The sequence below is a fragment of the Strongylocentrotus purpuratus genome, unplaced genomic scaffold, assembly GCF_000002235.5.
Source record: "Strongylocentrotus purpuratus isolate Spur 01 unplaced genomic scaffold, Spur_5.0 spur5_scaffold_5, whole genome shotgun sequence".
Taxonomy (NCBI): Eukaryota; Metazoa; Echinodermata; class Echinoidea; order Camarodonta; family Strongylocentrotidae; genus Strongylocentrotus; species Strongylocentrotus purpuratus.
The window spans coordinates 21,547,784-21,568,540 of record NW_022145611.1 but is presented as its reverse complement, the minus strand read 5'-3'; the positions used below and the strand labels follow the sequence as shown (position 1 = coordinate 21,568,540).

The window sequence follows — 20,757 nt, the reverse complement described above, 5'->3', positions numbered from 1 at the left end:
TCAACCTAATAAGATGTGCAGGGACGTTCATTGAGACCAAGTTTTCATATTATTTGCAAAAACGGTGAGCTAACCGCTTGCCACTTTGGCCAAAAAGTGACGACTTTCTAAAAATTGCCAAAGCGCCCCTCCATTAGACAAACGGGGATTCGATAAATGGGGGTTTGATCAACTTAATTTAATGAAGTGCAGGGACGTTCATTAAGACCAACTAAACAATAATGGAAATGTTCATATTATTTGCAAAAACGCCGAGCTAACCCCTTGCGATTTTGGCCAAAAAGTGATGATTTTCCACATTTACCAAAATTTGCCAAAGCGCCCCTGTAGAAAACAAACGGGAATTTTTGTTCAATCTAATGATGTCCAGGGACGTTCATTTCCCATTATTATAAATGCCCTTTTTTAATCTCTAGTAATTGCTTCTTTTCAGTTTTGAAAAGTGCCCTTTTTAATCTCTAGTAATTGCTTCTTTTCAGTTTTGAAAAGTGCCCCTTTTCACTTTTGATAAGTGCCCCCTTTAATCTCTAGTAATTGCTTCTTTTCTGATCTGAAAGGTGCCCCTTTTATTTCGATAAGTGCTCCTTTTCCATTGTAAAAATGCCCCTTCCCCTTTTAATAACTACCCCCTTTTTAACTCAGATAAGCGGTCGTTGTGTTTTCACATGTGCCCCTTTCCTTTCAAATAAGTGACCCTTTTCCTCATGATTAGTGCCCCCATTTAAAAATAAGAGTCCCTTCCCCTTCTCATAAATGCCCCTTTTCTCCTATGAAAAGTGTCCCTTTTATTTCTCTTAAGTACCCCTTTTCATTTCTGGTAAATAACCCTTTTCGTGTAAGAGAGGGTTACTCTCTTTCACTTTAGATAAGTGCCCCATTCGACTCCGATAAGTGCCCCAACTCAAATATGACGAGTGACCCAATTCAAATCTGATGAGTACCGCTTTTTTATTTTTGTAAGTGTCTCTTTTTATATCTGGTCAGTGCCCTTTTTTAGGTGCGATAAGTGCCCCTTTTCACGTCTGATAATTTACCTTTTAACAATAATACGTGCCCTTTTCCCTTTCTAATAAGGGACCAATCCCTTTTTATAAATGCCCCCTATCAAAATCCGTCGACAAATGCCCATTTCCAATCCTCATAAGTGCCCCTTTTCATCCCTGGTGAGTACCTCTTTTTTAGGTGTAAGAAGTGCCTCGTTTTCACCTCTGACTCGATAATTACCCTGTGTACTTTGGCACATGCTCCTTTTATGTTCTAATGTCTTATCCCTTTCAATAAGTGTCCCCTTTTCCTATCATCATTAAACGTGCCCATAATTTTAAGCGACTAAGAGCAATTTATACTATATATTTGATGATATTATGAAAGGTCTTTTCAGTCTTCCGTTATGAGAAAGTGCTTATAACCCCATCAGGAATGTGCTTTTTCCTCTTAATTAGTTGTAATTTTTCGCACTACGACATAAATCTTGAAAACTTTCTGACCCTCACGCCCAAATACAAAGTATACCGCTTCAAGCAATATCTTGTATGATGTATAAAGAGGAAAAAATTATACCATCCCTGATAATGTCATCACAATGCAGGGGTATATACCAATGTCTAAACAATTCTATATTTTCGCTTTGAGATTTCCATTTGTAGGTGCCCTTTTTCAGAAAGTGCCCCTTTTGTTGCCCCCCAACTTTGGAAGTTGCTCCGCCGCCCTTGTCTTTACTCAGACCCAAAGCAGACACTCCATCCCTGAACCTAAGTTGGAGATTCTCCTACCTGAATCCCCTGACAAACTACAGACTATAAGACACAAACTGGTATTCTTTATGAAGCCAAGGGAAATAAATCTACTTGAAGGACGTCGTGGTGCTATATAAACAGCCACATAATTTATACTGCATTTCTATGGCTTTAGCGGTACTATCAATCTATGATGATGATGATATAATGTCAATGATAATAATAATGACAATACATGTAATAGATCATAATTTTTTTTTAAAAGGTTATCATACTCTCATTTGCAATAGTTATCACTTTTATTTAAAATTATCACATGGTTTATATTTACGGGGTGATGACATGAAACAATGAGAGATACTAGATTTAAATAATTCATCATAAATAAAAGGGATAAAGCAGTTTCTGTGTGTCATCTATCTTTATTCTTTTTTTTCTTTCTCAAATCAAATGCACTTTTAGATATGACTCAACTTGCATCTGTCGATGTTTCTTAGTTTTAACTCTTTATGGATAAGACAGGGTACCTCCCTGGTTGCACGGTAAATTGCATTATTCACTCCAGATGAGTCCTCGGAGGCTCGGATACATATGACTTTCACTAATGCATCAACTTATGAATAATTGTATAAGTATGTATAATATAAACTTATAAAGATTCAAATAATTTACGAATACGTATTATAACAGGTTATTTTCCATCACTGAACGGTTCATTGCCACATCAAAACTAAGTGCACTTTCATATGCCATAATATAAATCCCCCTATAAACTGTCACTTTCAGTAATTTATTGCAACTTTTATGGGGTGAATGCATGTTCCCGTTCTTCAGCGGCTGAGAACGGGAGATTTGAGGAAAACCCAACATAACAGAATGCACACAAAAAAATAAATCATTTTTTGCAGGATACTATTAATCTAGAACAAGAATGTTAAAAGAGAGAGAGATAGAGAGACAGAGAGAGAGAGAGAGAGAGACAGAGAGGATGGGGTGAGAGAAAATAAATTCTGCGGAAGGAATGGATTCTATAACGCTGGAAGAATCGCCACGCCCACGGGAACCCTCTCGACCTCCTCAAGTATGTGCTACTTCATGAAGTTAAGATATTTATCTTTTAAAGCTACTTGTGTGTGTTCATCTTGGTTGCATTATGCACTCTGATGAAGAGATCAGTGTGGGGGTGGCATTACACGCAAAGCACAGTAGTACGCGGTATACCGGTATGCAGTGAATAGTGGAGTGCACAATACAAAGACCGGGCTAGACTTCATTCATGCATTGTAGTTGCGGAGAAGATGAGAGTGAATATTCAGTGTAATTCTATTGACCACCAGTGATGCAGCGCAGCTTTGGTTATCGACAAGAGTAAGAAACTTGGAGAGGAAATGCAGGGAATTTAGAGTGTGGTTCGACTTCCCATTGCTTTCTTTATTCCTCCCATATCATACCGCAATGGATTATAAAAAAGTGAAAGGGTTTGGGGCGCTTTGTATTGCCTTTTTATCGGCGTTCGTGGGTTCCGTTCTTGTGATGGGTCCGATGATGCCGCTGATGATTCTTGCCCCTCAGGTTTACCGGAGAGCAACGGACCTCGTCATTGGGATGTGGCTAGCATTGCCTGTCGTAAGTCATTAAAGTGAAAGTGCTGTGTAACTGAGATGAATAATTGGAAAAGTCGTCGATTCCATGTTGTAGATGTGCTTTTCATAAATGTTAAAAGCAGAAGTAGATCCTGTAAAAAAGAGTTTCAGACAAATACAAACATTTATTTGGAAAAGACAATCGAAAGAATCAATGTGAAATGACAATGACTCAATCAATGATTGGAGTTTAAAGAGCTAAAAAAGGTACAATAGGAAGGGGGCCAGAGGGATTTAAGCTACACACTTCATTTTTGAAAACCTTAAAGTCCTCCAATTGATTTTTTAAAGAAGAAATTGATTTATCCTGCCTCTTGGTCTGGTAGGCCTACTTATACTCCCGGCCCTCCCACTCAGGGTTCGAAATGACCGCATGCGTGTTGCCAAAATGTCCGGTAAAGGGGTACTTTTCGTGCGACAAAGTCCGGCCCGAGAATTGTAAAAAAAGGGGTGTATTTGACTTTTCACCCAGAGATTTCTTTAAAAAGGGGGTGTTTTTTTTTCTTTTTCTCTCTCATCTCTTTGCACTCCTAAGAAATTATTCCGAATTAAGGGGGGTACATTGACCATTTTTCATGATTTAGGGGGGTCTCCAAGGCAGGAAAAGCCTGCGAAAAGCCCACGAAAGGGGGTTTCGGAAATGTTGGTCAGCTCGATCTCTGTCTTTGCCTCCAAACTGACTGAGGCGGACCCCGGTTCAAAACCGAGTCACGCCTTTTGGATGGTGATGTAAAAGGTCAGTCCCCAGATGTAAATAATCATATCTGATTGATGTCTCTAAAACCCCAAGATATACACACAAACATGCTGCACCAACTCATGGTAGTACATAATGTACATTGTACATGGGTGAAAATAGGCATACAAAAATAAATTGGGAAAAATATACCATTGGGTTGATTTTTCATAATTCTTTGCCATCATATTTAATTTTTGATGCTGTACATGGTGACTAATTGTTATATATGTAGATGCAGTGTTGAGTCACTCACTATTATCCAATTCTACAGTTCACTTTTGTGTATATAGTCATGATGGCCATTACAATTCAGTGAGAGTGATGATGTCACAGTAATTATTATGAGTCATATTGCATACATGTGCATGTAGTGTGGAGGTGTGTAGTCCAAGATGAAATCATTGAAATGGTGGAGTGTGTAACGGGCGGATGATAGTAATGTTAAATCAGTTTGTTGCTATCTATAGATATAGATGAAAGATCATTATAAAGGCTTATATTTGTATCAGTGGGAATTTGAAATAAGATAAATTATTGCAGATATCGTACATTTAGTTCTTTCCTTTTTTGAGGGGGGGGGGGGGGGGGGCTATTAATTATCCACCTTTATTATTGTAGTGGATGTGTGCCTGATAATCCTATGATTATTCTCGATGATAAGACATTATTTTCCATGAGTGCAAAGTGACCATTGGATATGAAATAATAATGTGGGTAAGGGAAAGAGTGGGTGGAGTGCTACATGTAGTTATTTTACTTTCAACTATAGATCTACTGACACCTGAAAAGTGAAAACTTATCATCTTGAAGATTTCGTTCTGGTGAGCAAGTTGATCACAAATTTATTTGTTTTAAATGAATGTCGCTTGTCTTCAGAAACCCAATTTTGAAATTGCATGATCTGGGGGGTGTTTCATAAAGCTGTTCGTAAAGTTACGCATGACTTTACGAACGACTTGTATATGAAGTGCCAGATAGGATGCCCAAATTTTTTTCTGATATTTTCAATAACCTCAATAAAGTTATGGCAAAAAATATACTCTGCATTAAAAATGTTTGTTATCATAAGAATGTTAAAATACATCTGCACAGTTTAACTTTAGTTGATGTATTTAATAATGATTGAGCATCCCATTTGGCTTTTCATATACAAGTCATTCGTAAAGTCATGCGTAACTTTACGAACAGCTTTATGAAACACCCCCCTGTACATAGTACATGTATGCTTAAAGAAAACCTATTACTCCAAAGGATTAGTATTTTTTTTTACACAACTTAACACAACCCCTATGTAAGGAGTGAACCACCCAACTATTGTGTAAAGCCGTTACACAACGAATTTGCAGTGTACAAAGGATAATAGCACGTGAATGAATTGCTTCATCAGCACACAATAGGTCTGGGAAGGAAGCATCCATAAATTTGAATACCTTTACTTGATAAACGACTTCTCATAGTACGTCACGTTAAACAAAAAATACTAATGCTCATGTCGTGCTGAGAAACTGTTCTTGCTTAATATGCCTCTCTCATACACTTAGGTGGAGGATCTTGGGCAAGAATACAATAAATCTCTCAGAATAACAATTTATTTCTTGCGGTTGGGTTACCTTTTAGTACTGGAACAAAGCCCCCCCCCCCCCCCCCTCCCACACACATACACAGACACACAAAAAGGCCTACATGTACAGTGTAGTAACCACAGTGTAATATTTTGGGGGTAAATTTCACACAAGGGGTCTGTTTGTTCTGGAGATTTTCCTGGAAATTGTGCATGAATATTATTAATAGGCAGGCATTGCATGGTGATATACATGTTCTTACAATCTGCTGGTAGCTGTTTCTTTATTATTTACTGATTGGATTAATTAATAATGATGACCTTTGAGTCCTGCATCTGTAAGTAGAGTAGAGCATGTTTTTACATTTTTCCTTATCAGCATTACATACATGTATAGAATGTACAGTACATGTATATACAAACAGTATTTCATAAACATGAAGTATACTCACATGAAACGAGACAAACCATTCACAACAGTCAATACAAGTAACATATTACATGTACATGTAGTTGGTAACTTGGTCAAATCCTAAAAGTCACACACCAATGAGACCTAGATGCCAAACTGACATCAAACCGAACAAGGGTTTATATTACATCAAATGGATCGATCGGGGTAATATTATATTTGTAAAGCGCTCAGAGACATTTGTAATAAGCGCTAAAAATTAAACATTATTATTATTATTATTATTGGGGATCGATCGGTTGTTGGTCGGTTTAGAGTTGATTCGGCGGTGTGACTGAGGAGTAAAGGATGCATTAGGGATGTAAGTGTTCAAACCAAAAACATTGATTTTACATAGTTTCATCTTTAATTACCGGTATGTAATAGTACTGTAGGTACATGTACTTGAACAGTTTTTAACCAACAAATCATATAGGCGACAGGTCAGTGAACATTTAAGAAGAAATCAAACATATTCCTTTATTTGTATCATGTTTGATATATGGGAGAGGTGAACTCATGCTAGAGTGAGTTAAATAGAATATAATTTTATATGAACACTGGATGTAGTCTGCAAGCACAGAATCTAATTTGTTATATTGTTTGTTTATTTTTATTTCCGTATAAAATCATCACAACGTACAAATACATACATAAAAGAAATATATGGCGGTCAGCCCATTTCAGGCGTACTAACAAAATATGCCTGTTCTTCCATTGGGGTGTGAAAAAAGCCATTACATCGAATATTTTATACAATCATAGGGAAATTAGTATTAAAAGTAAATTCAATATAAACATTTCAATAAACAAAACATGAACGATATAAAGATATATTGATCTTATTTCTGACGAGTAAGGTTTTTATTTTCAATTTGTGTTATTACTATTTTTTTCCCCTCTGTATTCTCTTTCATGCTCTTCATGTTACGCTCCAAATGATTAATCAATCAGTCTTTGCTGGGTAAGTTGAACTTATTTATGACACATGGACACTTTTAGAATAAGTTGTTCATTTCAATAGTTTCAATTGTAAAAGATCTTTTCCAGATAGCAGTTTTCTTGAAATGGAATTCTGAAAGGAACATCGAAAATGTAAAATTTGTTAAAATTTGTTCATTCTGTTCAGCTTTTGTGTGAATTAAACACAACACATATTTTACATTTGGATCCGTTCAAGTAAAAACATAAATTCAAAAGTATGGTCACATGTTTTTTCTTCTTCTCTCTATCTATCGTACTTTATCTTCGAACATTTAAGTTAATGTTCAAAATGAAATTAAATGTCAGTACTTTTTGCAATTGAATTATTAAAATCAATGCACCACTTCATCACATTTCTAGTTGAATTATTTCATTATTTTGATCACGCATCTTTTTGTTATTGTTATTTCATAATTAATCATAATTTATTATTTTGATCATGTATCTGATTGATATTCTTTGTCATCGCTCATCAGTAATTCTCTCTACCGCAAATACCATGTTCAACAGTAGCTGGTGACCTTCCTCCCGCACTGCGCAGGTCAGCACTTGCGCAGATACAATACTGGGGAAGACGATAATACAACGTTTCCTCTGGCTACCATAAGGAGGCACCATCATAATCTGCTACCTATTCTTTATTGGTTCAGAAACTATAATTTCTTTCGGACTTTCCAGTTCTTGACATGAAGTACCTTTTCTAAATATACCCATGGCCGGTGCTGCCCTCTATGGCCAAATACTGTAGTTGCGGTAGCGAGAATTGATACAATGTATTTCCCTTTCTTATTTTATGCAGAGACATTTTTTGGGACACAATTTAAAGCGATTGGTGACAAGCTAAAGCCAAATGAACGAAGTGTGATCATCATGAACCATCGAACCAGACTAGATTGGCTCTTCTTCATTGCTTGTTTGCTGAGACACACCCGAGCATCCAATCTTAAAATCGTCCTCAAATCTCAGCTCAGGTCAGCTCCTTGTATTGGTAGGTCAAAGGTTGAAATGTTAAATCTCTTATTTGCTCCGATCTTGATTTTTTTAAAACCTTTAGATGCATTTGTAGATTAGATATCAATAAAATATGCAACTAAAGAACCCTGTAGATATCCAGAAATTCCTTATGTTTTGTCTCATGTATTACATATGGTTCTAAGTGACCATTGACCGATTGACCGAGTTCTAGCATAGCAATTAAGATGCTGCTCTTCAAGTTAGTGTGAAATTACGTCATATATATTTCATGTTATTTTTTTTTTTATTGTGCAGGATGGGCCATGCAGCAGGCATGCTTTGTCTTTTTAGCTCGTCAGTGGGCCAAGGACTGTGTTTGGTTGACCTGTGTTCTCAAGTACTTCTCAGAGATGCGCTATGACTTTCAGCTTCTCCTCTTTCCAGAAGGTTAGCATTTCCTTACTTTCCTCATTTTACGCACCCCTCCAAATTAGGGGTCAACAGGGGTCAACTGTATTTGGTTGACCTCTGTTCTCAAGTACTTCTGAGAGATGCGATATGACTTTCAGCTCCTCCTCTTTTCAGAAGGTTAGTATTTCCTTACTTTCACACTTCTTGTGTTATTTTTTTTAACTCTGGCTGAATCCAATGTTTGACTGATTTAATCTAGTGTATTATTCAGTGTTTGAGTTCTGCCTTGACCCATCATGCATGGACGTACAGAGGAATTTTTCTTCAGAAGTTACCAGGCAATCACCCATAATTTGTAACTACCGTATTTAAATATACTTGTACTTGCTTGTTTTTTTTACTTTGTAAAGCGCATAGAGAAACTTTAGTTTATTATGCGCTAAATAAATATATCTTTATTATTATTATTATAAACACAAAGAAAAACAGAATTAAAAAAATTAGAAAAGTAAAAACTTGACCATGAAGCCCACATTTGCTGTCTTATTTCACATGTTAAAGTCAACAATTAATATTGAATTTTACCCTATATTCATTGGATTTTTTTTTTATAGCTAATTTGTAAAGTCATCAATTTGTCCAAGGTACATGTAAATGCACCACTTAATCTATGTCATAGAAATTGAATTGTGTATAATCATGTTAATTTGAAAACAATGAAAATATAATTTGTGCTATGTCCCTTTAAAAAGTATTCATAAACTATTTTTATTGAATTATCTGTGTTATGCTTAATAAAGATATACTTGAAAAATGCTGGTACATTTAATTGTCGGTGTACTAAACTAGATTTATGCATTCACATGTAGGTCGCAGATGTGTGTCTGGAAATTCAGTACAATTTACTGAATTTTAAAAGAAGAATAATAGACGTTTGTACATTTGGCGGTTTATAAGTCAATATCTTTTATTGTGGATGATTGATAGGTAACTTCAAAATGATAACTAGAACATGATTGGCACTTTTGGCAGATTGGGACTATGTATAACTAATTGAAGACACATTCTTATAATTTCCCTTTGTATCAATTTTCATGTATTACTACAATACGTACACAAGAAGGTCAAACAACTCCAAACTAGAAAACATTAATCAGATAGGTGTACTGTCATTGTGATATTTGTCGGCTTCATACCAAGCAGTGTCACAAGCCATATCGTTTAGCTGTTAATGTTATCTCTCGGTTGTCGCCCCCTTGCATGATAAGAGGCAAGTTTAAGGGGTGGGAGTGATGATGCTGTGGCCCCGGCCTTCTGATAATTAGAATTCTCACTCTCTCTCTCTTTCTCTCTCTCTCTTTCTCCCTCCCCGTCCCTCCCCCTCCCTCCCCTCTCTCTCTTTATGTTGCATTCCTGTAATACAAAAGAACTTCATACTGTCCAGCTGGACTTAGAAATACTAGTTACCTTTAATAGAAAGAATGGTGCCATTTCACTAACATGTAGTTTTTCATGCATTAATTTGATCAAAAGTTTGATCGCACTAATGCTTCTAATGGCTAGAATTCAGTTTTCACAAACAATGTTAATTTGTTTTAAGGGGAACATGTATTATATTTAGTACTGATGGTTTATTGGATTACTCATACATGTATATACAAACTAGTAGACAATCTTAGTTTTCAGTTGTTGATATTTAGGTGCAAAAATATGCTGTCAGCGAAAAACAAAAAATCAATCAGGTTAATAGGGTAAACAAGGAGACAGTAATGAAATATGTCTGTTAAAGGTACTACCCTTTTGCAGGCCAAAAAAATGAAAAGGTTGAATTCCAATGGCATTTGAAAGATAATACTAATTTAGACTCCCCTTAAAAAAATGGGGCTTGAAAATGTCTTTAAGTGGGGAAATAACAACTATTAGTTGTCAAATCCACTTAGGAGCTATAGAGCCAATAAGTAACAGTCTTGATTTTCAGACCATTGTACCGCATGGTCGTACGTTTTATGCTGCGCAAAGATTCAATCAGTTTAATTTTGGCCATTACAAGAAGTAGTTTATTGATGGAGACAAATCCTTTACAGCTCAATTTATGTATGTTATTACCAAAGAAGAAAAAAAGGCAGTCAGTCACTCAATACTGACAATAGTATCTGACAGTGAAGTCTAGCAAGTGAACAGGTTTCCTTGCATAATTTGAATATAAGGACACTGCTAATGTTTAAATCTCACAGATAGGACATACATGACATATTCATAATTCCTGCAAAGTTCTACAGAATTTGGGGTTGGCTGCAAAAGGGACATACATGTAGTATCTTTAAATGATATTTTTTCCTCATTTAAAAAAAATCTTAAATGCTCTGATTTATATATCAACTTTGTTGATTTTATAGACAGTCATGACACACAAAGTGATTTGTTTGTTATACACTACACGTGCTGAAATCTTGAAGATCTTGTTTCAATGACTGGCCTGGACACTGAAATTGACTTTGATTATCTTTCTTTTGTCATAAGTGGCCTAGCTATCTGCGGGAGGTAGCTCTTACATGTGTTTGTTCTTGAGATCAATTTTAGATTTAATATGCCTTTCAAGTAGTAGTATCATTGCAGAGCATGGCATCTCAATGAATGTAATAGGGCAATTCCACGGTAACGGAAGGACACTCAGACAAGATTTTTGAACTTCAGGTTCATACTAAAAGAAATGTTTTATTAGTATGTATTAAACTATGGGGAACAAAATGTGTTTCAGTCAAGTGGAAAGCTTCATCAACTTCACAAAGTTTGGATAAACACTAATTAACTGGAAAAACCATGTCCATTTTTATGTCCTTCCGTTACCGAGATAATTAATATGCACATTCTTAAACTACTTAACTATAATGACAATTTTTTGGGGGAGAATTAAAGGCACTTATATAGGTATTATATCTGTACTGTTTCACATCTTATACTAATAAAACAGTTCTTTTAGTATGAACCTGAAGTTCAAAAATCTTGTCTGAGTGTCCTTCCGTTACCGTGGAATTGCCCAATAAGTGAATAATTTTCCATTTTCAAGGGCATTAAAAAAATAAAGATGAGTTTTTGTCATGCAATTACCAGTATATTGTGAAATATACTGATAGCAAGCAATTGGGGAAAGCTTGATTATTGTCCGGTAGTACATTAGAATTGATCAAATAATGTGAAATAAAAAAAAAATTATATCATATTTTTATGATGAGGGCATTTAAACTGACAAAAATCAGAGAATGAAAAAACTCACAAATTATTTGACGCCTTTTACCACATCTTAACCTTTTTATCACAGTAAATGAACAGTATTTTGTACCAATATTTGTAATATATGTCATGTTTTCTGAAAATCCCTTGATAAACATTTCCACACTCCCTCCATTATGTGCACCAACTACATGTACCGAGTAATATATCACTTATCACAAATACTCATAACTCCTCGAGATTCTTATGGGAAGACGCGTTTGTGCATACGGTACTAGGCTCCTTATCCTTGACAGCAAGTAGGCCATTCACTGAACAGTACATGTTAATTTGTACAAACAGAATTTAATTAACATGCATAACATGTTCATGTACACATGTAGCTTGATGTTATGTTATGACATGATGAGAGATGAGGAATTATCTCTGTACAATGGTTTCCATAGCAACTACTTGCAGTATAGCGATGTTCAACTCGTTTCATAATTGCTTTATTACTTTGATGTGGAATATTGCTCCCAGGGATGAAAGCAATGAGGGGAAATTAATTTGCATTGCGCTAATTAAAGCATGTACGTACATGCAAGTTCTAAGAAATCAATTGTCTCATAATGCTCTTTGTCACGATATATACGAAAGAAAAAGACTACAAGTATGGTTTCCTTCTAACATTTGTAGTGTTCCAGAGCTTTTTGAGCAATCCAGAACCATGCACAACCATGCACAACTCTTGATTCTCGTAATGGTATTTTCTAATGCATCAGGTCAATTCATCATAATCGCAAATGTACTGTCAATTACACTAGAATCTGAATATGAAATGAGTATCTTCATCAAATCCCAATTTAACAGTTGACTAATGTATGAGTATAAGTGTTGCAGTATACATATCAGATTTTCACTTGCTATACTTGTACAATGAACACGTACTGTATGGTAGATGTACTGGGTGTTTGTTATTCACAAGTGAGAATTCTAATAATAAAACTAATCTACATGTATCCATTGCAGGACTAAGTATGTGTAATCTGACATATAGTGGATGTTTACCTTGGTAATTACAATTGGAAGTTACCATTTAATCTTATAGACAACATGTACTTCTTGCCTCCATGTACACAGGTTTCATGTGTGTATACAATACAGTGTCTTTATATTTATTTATCTTTATGCATTGATGTGCTACCATATATTTCATATATTTACGCAAACATTACATCAGAATTGAGCAGTAATATGTAATTTAAAAAAAGAATTATATTGAAATGCATTATCTTTATCTGACTGAGCTTAGATTCAATTTCATTCCAGAAGGTGCTTAATGAGGTTTAGTAGGAAGTGAAAACGCCTGGTCTTATAAAGTATAATAAATCATTTCCTTTTGGCTAAAAAAACATAACAGAGATTGTTTCCTTATCACAACCTTTTTAATCACTGTTTTGAAAATGAGTATGTGATTAAACTCCTATTTTGGCGGTGGTTGTCTAATGTACATTACAGTGTAGAGTGTACCTATGAATCCAGATAATACATACAGACACTGCACTAAAATCTTGTATGTTTTCATCTACCGGTAGTCCAGAATTTAGTCAATTGTATTTGAACAATCTCTACATACACGTGGAGATCATATTTCCAATTATGCAATCTCTTCCTCCCTGCTAAAGGCAAAAGACGGCACATTCATGAATTCTTTGAAAAGCCATCTTTGACTTGTGTGTGTGGGGGGGGGGGGGGGGAGGGGGGGAGGTTGCATAATTTTATCGGCCTGATTCTGGACTAGGACTAGATTTATCCTAATCTTTTTCTCATGGTTATGGATATAGAATGCCTATGTTGGTGTCCTTTAAAATTAAAGTTAGATTGAGAGATAAAAAGGGAAAGAACACTCGTAAACTAATGTTTTGGGATGTATTCATTAACAAGGTTCAAGCTTGAATTAGTTTTAGTTAGTGAAGTGGGCCCTGATTGTGTCAAGTTTGTATCCTTTTTATCATAAGCTTCTGCAGTATACACGTATGACAGCAGTGTAGACTTTGTACCTAAAAGTTTGACTTTGCGTTTAGCATATCAGAAAGAGTGACTACAATTTCAATTATTCTGCATGTGATGAAATTTCCTGTCAGCAGCCATTCTCCAATTAAATGAGAGCCAATGGTGGGTTTTGGGTACCTTATTATTGTATTGGCATGTCATGTACAACTTTTAAATAGTTTGGCAAAGCAAACACTGAACCTGTGCACCCTGTGGTTTTTTATGTTTGTTGTAGGGTAGAACAGAACCTTCTAACCCTGTTGGTGGTCCTTATACGTGCCTAGTGACTTTGAGTTTAACATTGGCGTGAAGAAGTTCAAGGGTCCTTTTCCTTTCAATAATTATACCAATATAAATTGATCCAACACCATTGGAAGGTGGTAGCTATTTTTATTCTGTGATTCAAGGCTGCCCATTGAGTGGATTCCTGTGTGGGAAAATCTTTTTTTTTGCATTTAAACTCATAATTTTTCTGGTCCAGATGTTTTGCCTTCAAACTTTTAGTATCTCCAGAAGATACAAGAAAGGTTACATGAAAACTGACACAAGAATTTTCAGAATACCACACCATTTAAGTTTAGTGGACAGTCTCTTTCAACTTGTGTCAAATACAGATAAATATGACTACCTAATGCGTATGATATGTAGTTTTGAAAAATTAATTGTCTGAGGTCTTTTAGTCTGAAAGAAATAACTGTTCATATAATTATACATGGCAGGAGAGGATCCAGAAAATTCCAAATAGGGGGGGGGGGGGATGAAATGTACAAAATTACGAATGCGAAGCCTGTGCAGCGTGGGGTTCGGATAATTTTGCACCTTATAATGCTGTGGTAGCATTCTGAGACATTTCTGAATGCATAAACTGAATTTAGGTGAATATTTCTTGGCTTTATTCCTGCAATTTTTTTCTGGAAGGAATAAAGGGGGGCATGCACCCCCACGGATCCGCCCCTGCATGGGCATTATTAGGAGCTTCAGTAGGTGGCAGCAAACATGAAATCTTATGAGGAGAATTGATAGCACACTCTGTTCTTGTACATCGATGCAGTTGTTGCTTATGCCTTGGTCACAAATACCCTTACGGGCTGTTACGAACGCCGTACGAACGATTTTCAGACCATTTCGTAAGATCTTCTTAAGAAGGCCGTACGAAACCAGCGTTCGTAGACCGTTCGTAGACCGTTCGTAAGATCACAAATTGGTCGATGGTCTGGTCCAAGATTTTTTTTAGCATCGTACGAAACCCTCTCTTCGTAAGGCGGCCGTAATGACGCCGTAATTACATCGTAAGAACCACGCAAGATCTTCGTACATTTTGTAGGGTCGAGGGAAAATTCTAGAAGCTTCAAATTGTTACGATGAACGTAAGAACGCCTCAAGTTGTTCATAGAGGGCTCTTATGGCGTTCGTAAGAACTCCTTACGAGCGGAGATTCTTATGGTTTTCGTACGAACGACTCCTGGCGTTCGTAAGGTGCTCGTAAGGTGTACGTACACAATTTATGCTAATTTTGATTTTTAGCGGTTATAAAGCCAAGCGCGTGAAGTTCAAATCCTCACTATGTTCATAATCATAGAGCCCCGCCCCCCGGCCAACCAAAAAAAGTGGTGGGGGGGGATTAAGGAATTAAATTTCTTAAACATTCCGCATGCAACCTTTATTTATCAATGGAGGTTCTTATAATAGCGATACGGGCATATCGTCGAATTATTGTGAGAGGATGGGAAAGCATTTGTGTTTTTTGGTATTGGGGTGAGAAGACATGAGCCCCTGAACGCTGGCGTACTGATTTTATTGTTATTTCTTATTCGATACCATGCAGTGATTTACAAATGTTACTGAAAAGATATGATTTCCGGTATTTTTTCTCAAATTTTTTGTAAGTCATACCTTTTGATGCGTTTGTTGGAAAACTAGAAATTCCCAAATTTACAGTCGGGCGAAAAATATGCTTATTTAAAGCCTTCATGTCAGGGCCTGCAGAACAGCTGGGCTCGGGGGCTCGAGCCCCCTCACTTTTTGAAAAAGTATGTTACAGAGAAAAAGAAAGAAAGAGAGAAAAAATAAGTGACCTGCCAATGTCACAAATAAGGTATCAAAATATGCTGATCTGACCGTAATTAAATGCCTAATTAAAACCCAAGAGCTTACAGGGGCTCCGCCCTCGGACCCCACTAAGGGCCCCAAGGCGGTCCCCTGGATGCTCATCTGACCGTAGTTAAATATCTAAAAACCTCTGAGCTTCCGGGGGCTCAGCCCCTCGACCCCACGCGAATTTACGTGTAAGAGTGGTGGTGATGCAGATTTTTCTTCTGCTCCCCCTTCCAAACGTTTTTGCTCATTACGCCATTGCCCCTGGAAGGTGAGCCCCTGAAATGTTTGCCACCCCCCCCCCCCCCCCCCACCCCCAATCCTAAACTGCTTCTGGTGCGCCTGTTCATAGTGTCGTCGAGGGTGCCCCCCTGTCGAAGAAATATGGGACCAAAGGGGAAATCCGTTAGAGGAAAGAGAGGAAAGGGAAACAAACGTAATGAAAGAGATGAGGAGGAAGGAGAAAGAGGAGGAGAGCAGCAACAATAATATCAAGCAATAATATCAAGCCATCGAAAGCGACCGGGAGGAGGCGATGGAAGATGAAGACGATGACGACGAGGAGGGAGAACCATCAAGACGGCAGTTTGATAGCGATGAAGATGAGGCAACGGGGAAACTAAGAAAGGAGAAGTATGACTTTGATGCCACCACAGAGCAAAAACTTGTTGACTTCCTCGGTGAACATGGCTGCTTTTATAATAAAGGAAGTAACAGATATGCTAACAGTAAACAATTATATTCGGGAAACAATTATTTTCGGGAACTGGCAGGTAAAACAAAGAACCTTTTTTGGAAAGAAATGTTCATGGCTTACAGTACGCTCTTGTGATAACATTTCTTGCCAACCCTTATGGAATAATGATTACATTAAAATAGGTAATAGCTCAATATATAATATAAAATTGTGTCAAAAGGGAGTTCGCTTTGTCAATGATATTTTAGAGACAAATGGTGATTTTTTTTTCTCTCTGAAACATTTCCAAGAAAAGTATATTATTCAAATAAATTTTCTTTTTTATCGTGGATTATGCGATGCAATTAGACAAGGGTTTAACAATTGTACTATTTTTTAACATGGTGCCACAACCTCTTTTCCCAGATACAATGACATTTGTTATGAAATGTATTAAAAGATGTTTACATATCTATGCAACTTTTTTAAAGAGAAGAAAAGGACTATGTAAACGTGTATTTCGACCTGAATGATAAGAGTTGGGAAACATATTGTTCTATTGGATTTAATTTTACCATTGATGTGGGCTTACGATGGGTTCAGTTTGAAGTTCTGCAACGCTTATTATATACGAACGATCTACTGTTTAAAATGAATTTAGTCCCAAAAAAAGAATGTACGTTTTGTAATGAACAGATTGAAACAGTTATACATCTGCTATGTGATTGTACTAAACCAATTGTATTAATGTTATAAATGTAAATTACCTTGAATATATATTTGTTAATTTGTTTCAAATGAAAATCAATAAAATCCCTGTGGAGGGAAAAATATGGAGAACAAAAAACAGTAAGTTCAAGAATCACTTGATAGAGTTGCAGTTGCAGTTGTAGTCTTCTTGGCAATACTGCCATCGTGAAATATCAAACTTTCAACACTCAAATTTTCGACCGTATACAGCAGCGCTTTTTTTGCAACCCGACCAAATATTTAAAAAAATCGTAAGATCTTCTTACGAATGACTTGTGAATGCCGTGAGTTACACGTACGACCACCTTGCGAGATCAAAACTCGTAAGATGGCCGTACGTCTGACGTAAGAAGAACTCAAGGCGTTCTTACGAAAAACGTACGAACTCTAGGGCCATTGTATAACCGAAAATCACTTCGTTTCTCAAGAAGGCCTTAAGTTCTTCTTGCGAATTAAACGGCGTTAGTACGAACTCCGTAAGAAGGACGTAAGAAACTATGTACCGTCTACGAATCTCTACGAATTCTGAAATTCGTAAAAACGAATCGTTCGTACGAACATTTGTGACCGTAGCATTATCTTTGCGGAATCGTTTGCTATATTGTAATCACAGATAAGATTTTGAAATGTTCCTATTGTTCTGTTAATGCAAGAGTTGAATGTCCCTTCATATGCAATTTTCTAGAAGAGAAAGAAACAAAATTAAATAGATTTTAGGCAATACATATTTTGAAATGAAAGTGAATACAATTTTGTTGTTGACTTCTATATTCTATAAATATTGTAAACTATCTCTGAGTCCTTTATGAGTGAAACAAATTTCCATGAATGTAATTTATGCTTACGTTACAAATTCTGGTTTGCTAAAAAAAAAAACTTAAAAAAAAACTGTCATGTTAAAATATGTGCTTATAAAAAACTGTATATTTCTTTTCATCCTGCTATTCAGGTATTAACTTTTGTAGGACAGGAAAGGAGATCAGCAATGCATATGCCCAGAAACATGACCTGCCAATTTATAAACATGTTCTCCACCCCCACACCACTGGATTTGCTTTCACTGTGGACTATCTTAGGCAGAGTAAGTACCCAATCACCCCCCCCCCCCCCACCCTTCACCCACCCTTCCTCCATCCTTCACCCCTTTCAGTTCAGATTTCATTGAATTCTTAAAGCTTTTTAAAATTAGATATGATTATACATGTCAGCATGTACATGTAAGTATCAAATCAGCCTTTCCACTTATTCGGTAGGCTAGTTCAAGCCCCTCTAAAGTGTCGGGAGCCCCAAATTCTCGGAAAAATTGACTTTAAATTGTATCATAATGTGAAAGAGGATGTCCTTTTAAGACGCACTTATGCAGAGATTTTACCTTCCAAAAATGTGTTGGAAGACAAATATTGACAAAAAAATATGTAAATTGGGTTTTCTGTTGTATGCAGAAAATCTAAACTTTGTATTCTTTACTATTTGTTTAAAAAATCCTTGCAGAAATGTATCTTAAATGACATCCTCTTTCACATTATGACACAGTTTAAGTGAAATTTTGCCATCAAATTTGTAGGGCTCCCAACACTTTAAGAGGGGCTTTAAGTTCTATGATAGATGGTTTCAGTAATACTGAGAGACATGTTACATTATTTTTCCCTTTAATTATGTTTATCAAAGCTTACTTCATGTACTGTAGTTCACATTCTTTACAGATATATGTAAATCATTTACTGAAAAATTAAGCTATGCCTGGGCTGTAGCCTTTCTGTATAATCACACCTATACTCATTTCTGTAAGTACTATCCATAATAATAATAATAATAATAATAATAATAATAGCCCAATAGTCCACTCCAAATTTTATTAAACCGAAACGGAAATTCTTTTTGCCCAATTGATCGTGAGCACGGCAGCCACTGAGCAGCGCCAGATCGACGTTGCTCTATCCCTTATTGTTGAACGCCAAACAAGTTGACATGGAAAGATATATATCACCACTTGTTAAAAGTGATGGTACATGAACTAATACAGACCTACATGTTAAATCACGCTTGTAAGAAAATGAATCTGAAATAAGAAGAGCAAGTAAATAAAACCGAAACGGAAATTCTTTTTGCCCAATTGATCATGAGCACGGCAGCCACTGAGCAGCGCCAGATCGACGTTGCTCTATCCCTTATTGTTGACGCCAAACAAGTTGACATGGAAAGATATATATCACCACTTGTTAAAAGTGATGGTACATGAACTAATACAGACCTACATGTTAAATCACGCTTGTAAGAAAATGAACCTGAAATAAGAAGAGCAAGTAAATAAAACAGTAGTATGATATTTAACTTAATTCATATAAAGATATCAAACTTTTGGGGGGTACATTTGGTTCTTAAATTGTAAATGAAGGACTATGGGTCAAAACAACAGCACATTATTCTTAGTCCATCAACTTGTTTTTAGCACTGATTATCTGGATGTTTTTGGTTGTTATTTACTGCTCAGTATCACATTATCATTATCTTCCTTTATCTAGCCAAGATGATAGATACTGTGTATGATGTGACGGTGGGTTACTGTGATGTTGTTCCTGAGAAGGGCGAGATGGACATCTTCAGAGGCAACATCCCTCAAGAGGTACAGTTCTTGATCCATAAGTACCCCATCAGTGCTCTCCCACAGAACAAGGAAGACTTGGATAACTGGTGTGTGGAGAAGTGGAAGGAGAAGGAGCATTGTTTGGAGAAGTTCTACACCGGCACCAAGACCTTCGAGGGCCAGGAAGATGGGAAACTGGAGAATCTTTCTGGCCAGGCTGTCTACAAAGTCATCTTTATACTTGCATTCTGGATATCCGGTGTACTCATCTCTGCTTGGCTCATGCTCACATCCCCCTTCGTGCTGTGGGGCTCTGTAGTGGTAATGGCAGCATATGTAATTATTGGAAAGTACTTTGGTGGAGTCGATTATATTTCCATTGCAAGCTTTAACTTCACGCAAGATCTGACACATAAAGCAAGGACCACTTGATATCAAAGTCATTCTACAGTAAATGCCAATATGTTTATCATCGCTCTGCATCATACAACTTTGGGTAGTTGTCAGAAACAGTACTTTTTCAGGAGAGGGTGGGTAGTAAATAATATAATACAACATGATCATTCATCAATTTAAAAACTATACATTTTAGAACAATTTGGGGACAAATTTGAGATGGAGCCGGACCAAATGGCAACAAATATTTGCTCTTTATGAACAACTTTTTGAGATAAAAACAATAATATTCTGCTTCTATATAGCGCTTAATACATCAACAATGTCTCTAAGTGCTTTAGAGGTATATCATTCCAGTCATCGGATTCAGTCTTGCCCGCACACAATGTATGCACATTCTCAACTCCCTGGGGTGTATTCCAGCCAGGCATTTCACAGACGAAACAAAACAAAACAATAGAATAAACAGATTTATATTGTGAAGAGTAGAGGCAGCCTTTATGTACAAACAAA

The 20,757-nt window shown here is 36.4% G+C and overlaps 1 protein-coding gene across 1 annotated transcript; it reads left to right on the top strand.

Moving 5' to 3' along the window:
• The first annotated feature begins 3,003 nt into the window (after positions 1-3,003).
• Positions 3,004-20,597, top strand: LOC100892514 (lysocardiolipin acyltransferase 1). The gene is made up of 6 exons (XM_011678833.2): positions 3,004-3,362; positions 7,085-7,094; positions 7,914-8,102; positions 8,384-8,515; positions 18,214-18,345; positions 19,787-20,597. The coding sequence occupies exons 1-6, from the start codon at positions 3,192-3,194 to the stop codon at positions 20,278-20,280; spliced, it is 1,128 nt and encodes a 375-aa protein (XP_011677135.2). The 5' UTR covers positions 3,004-3,191; the 3' UTR covers positions 20,281-20,597.
• Positions 20,598-20,757: the final 160 nt, after the last annotated feature.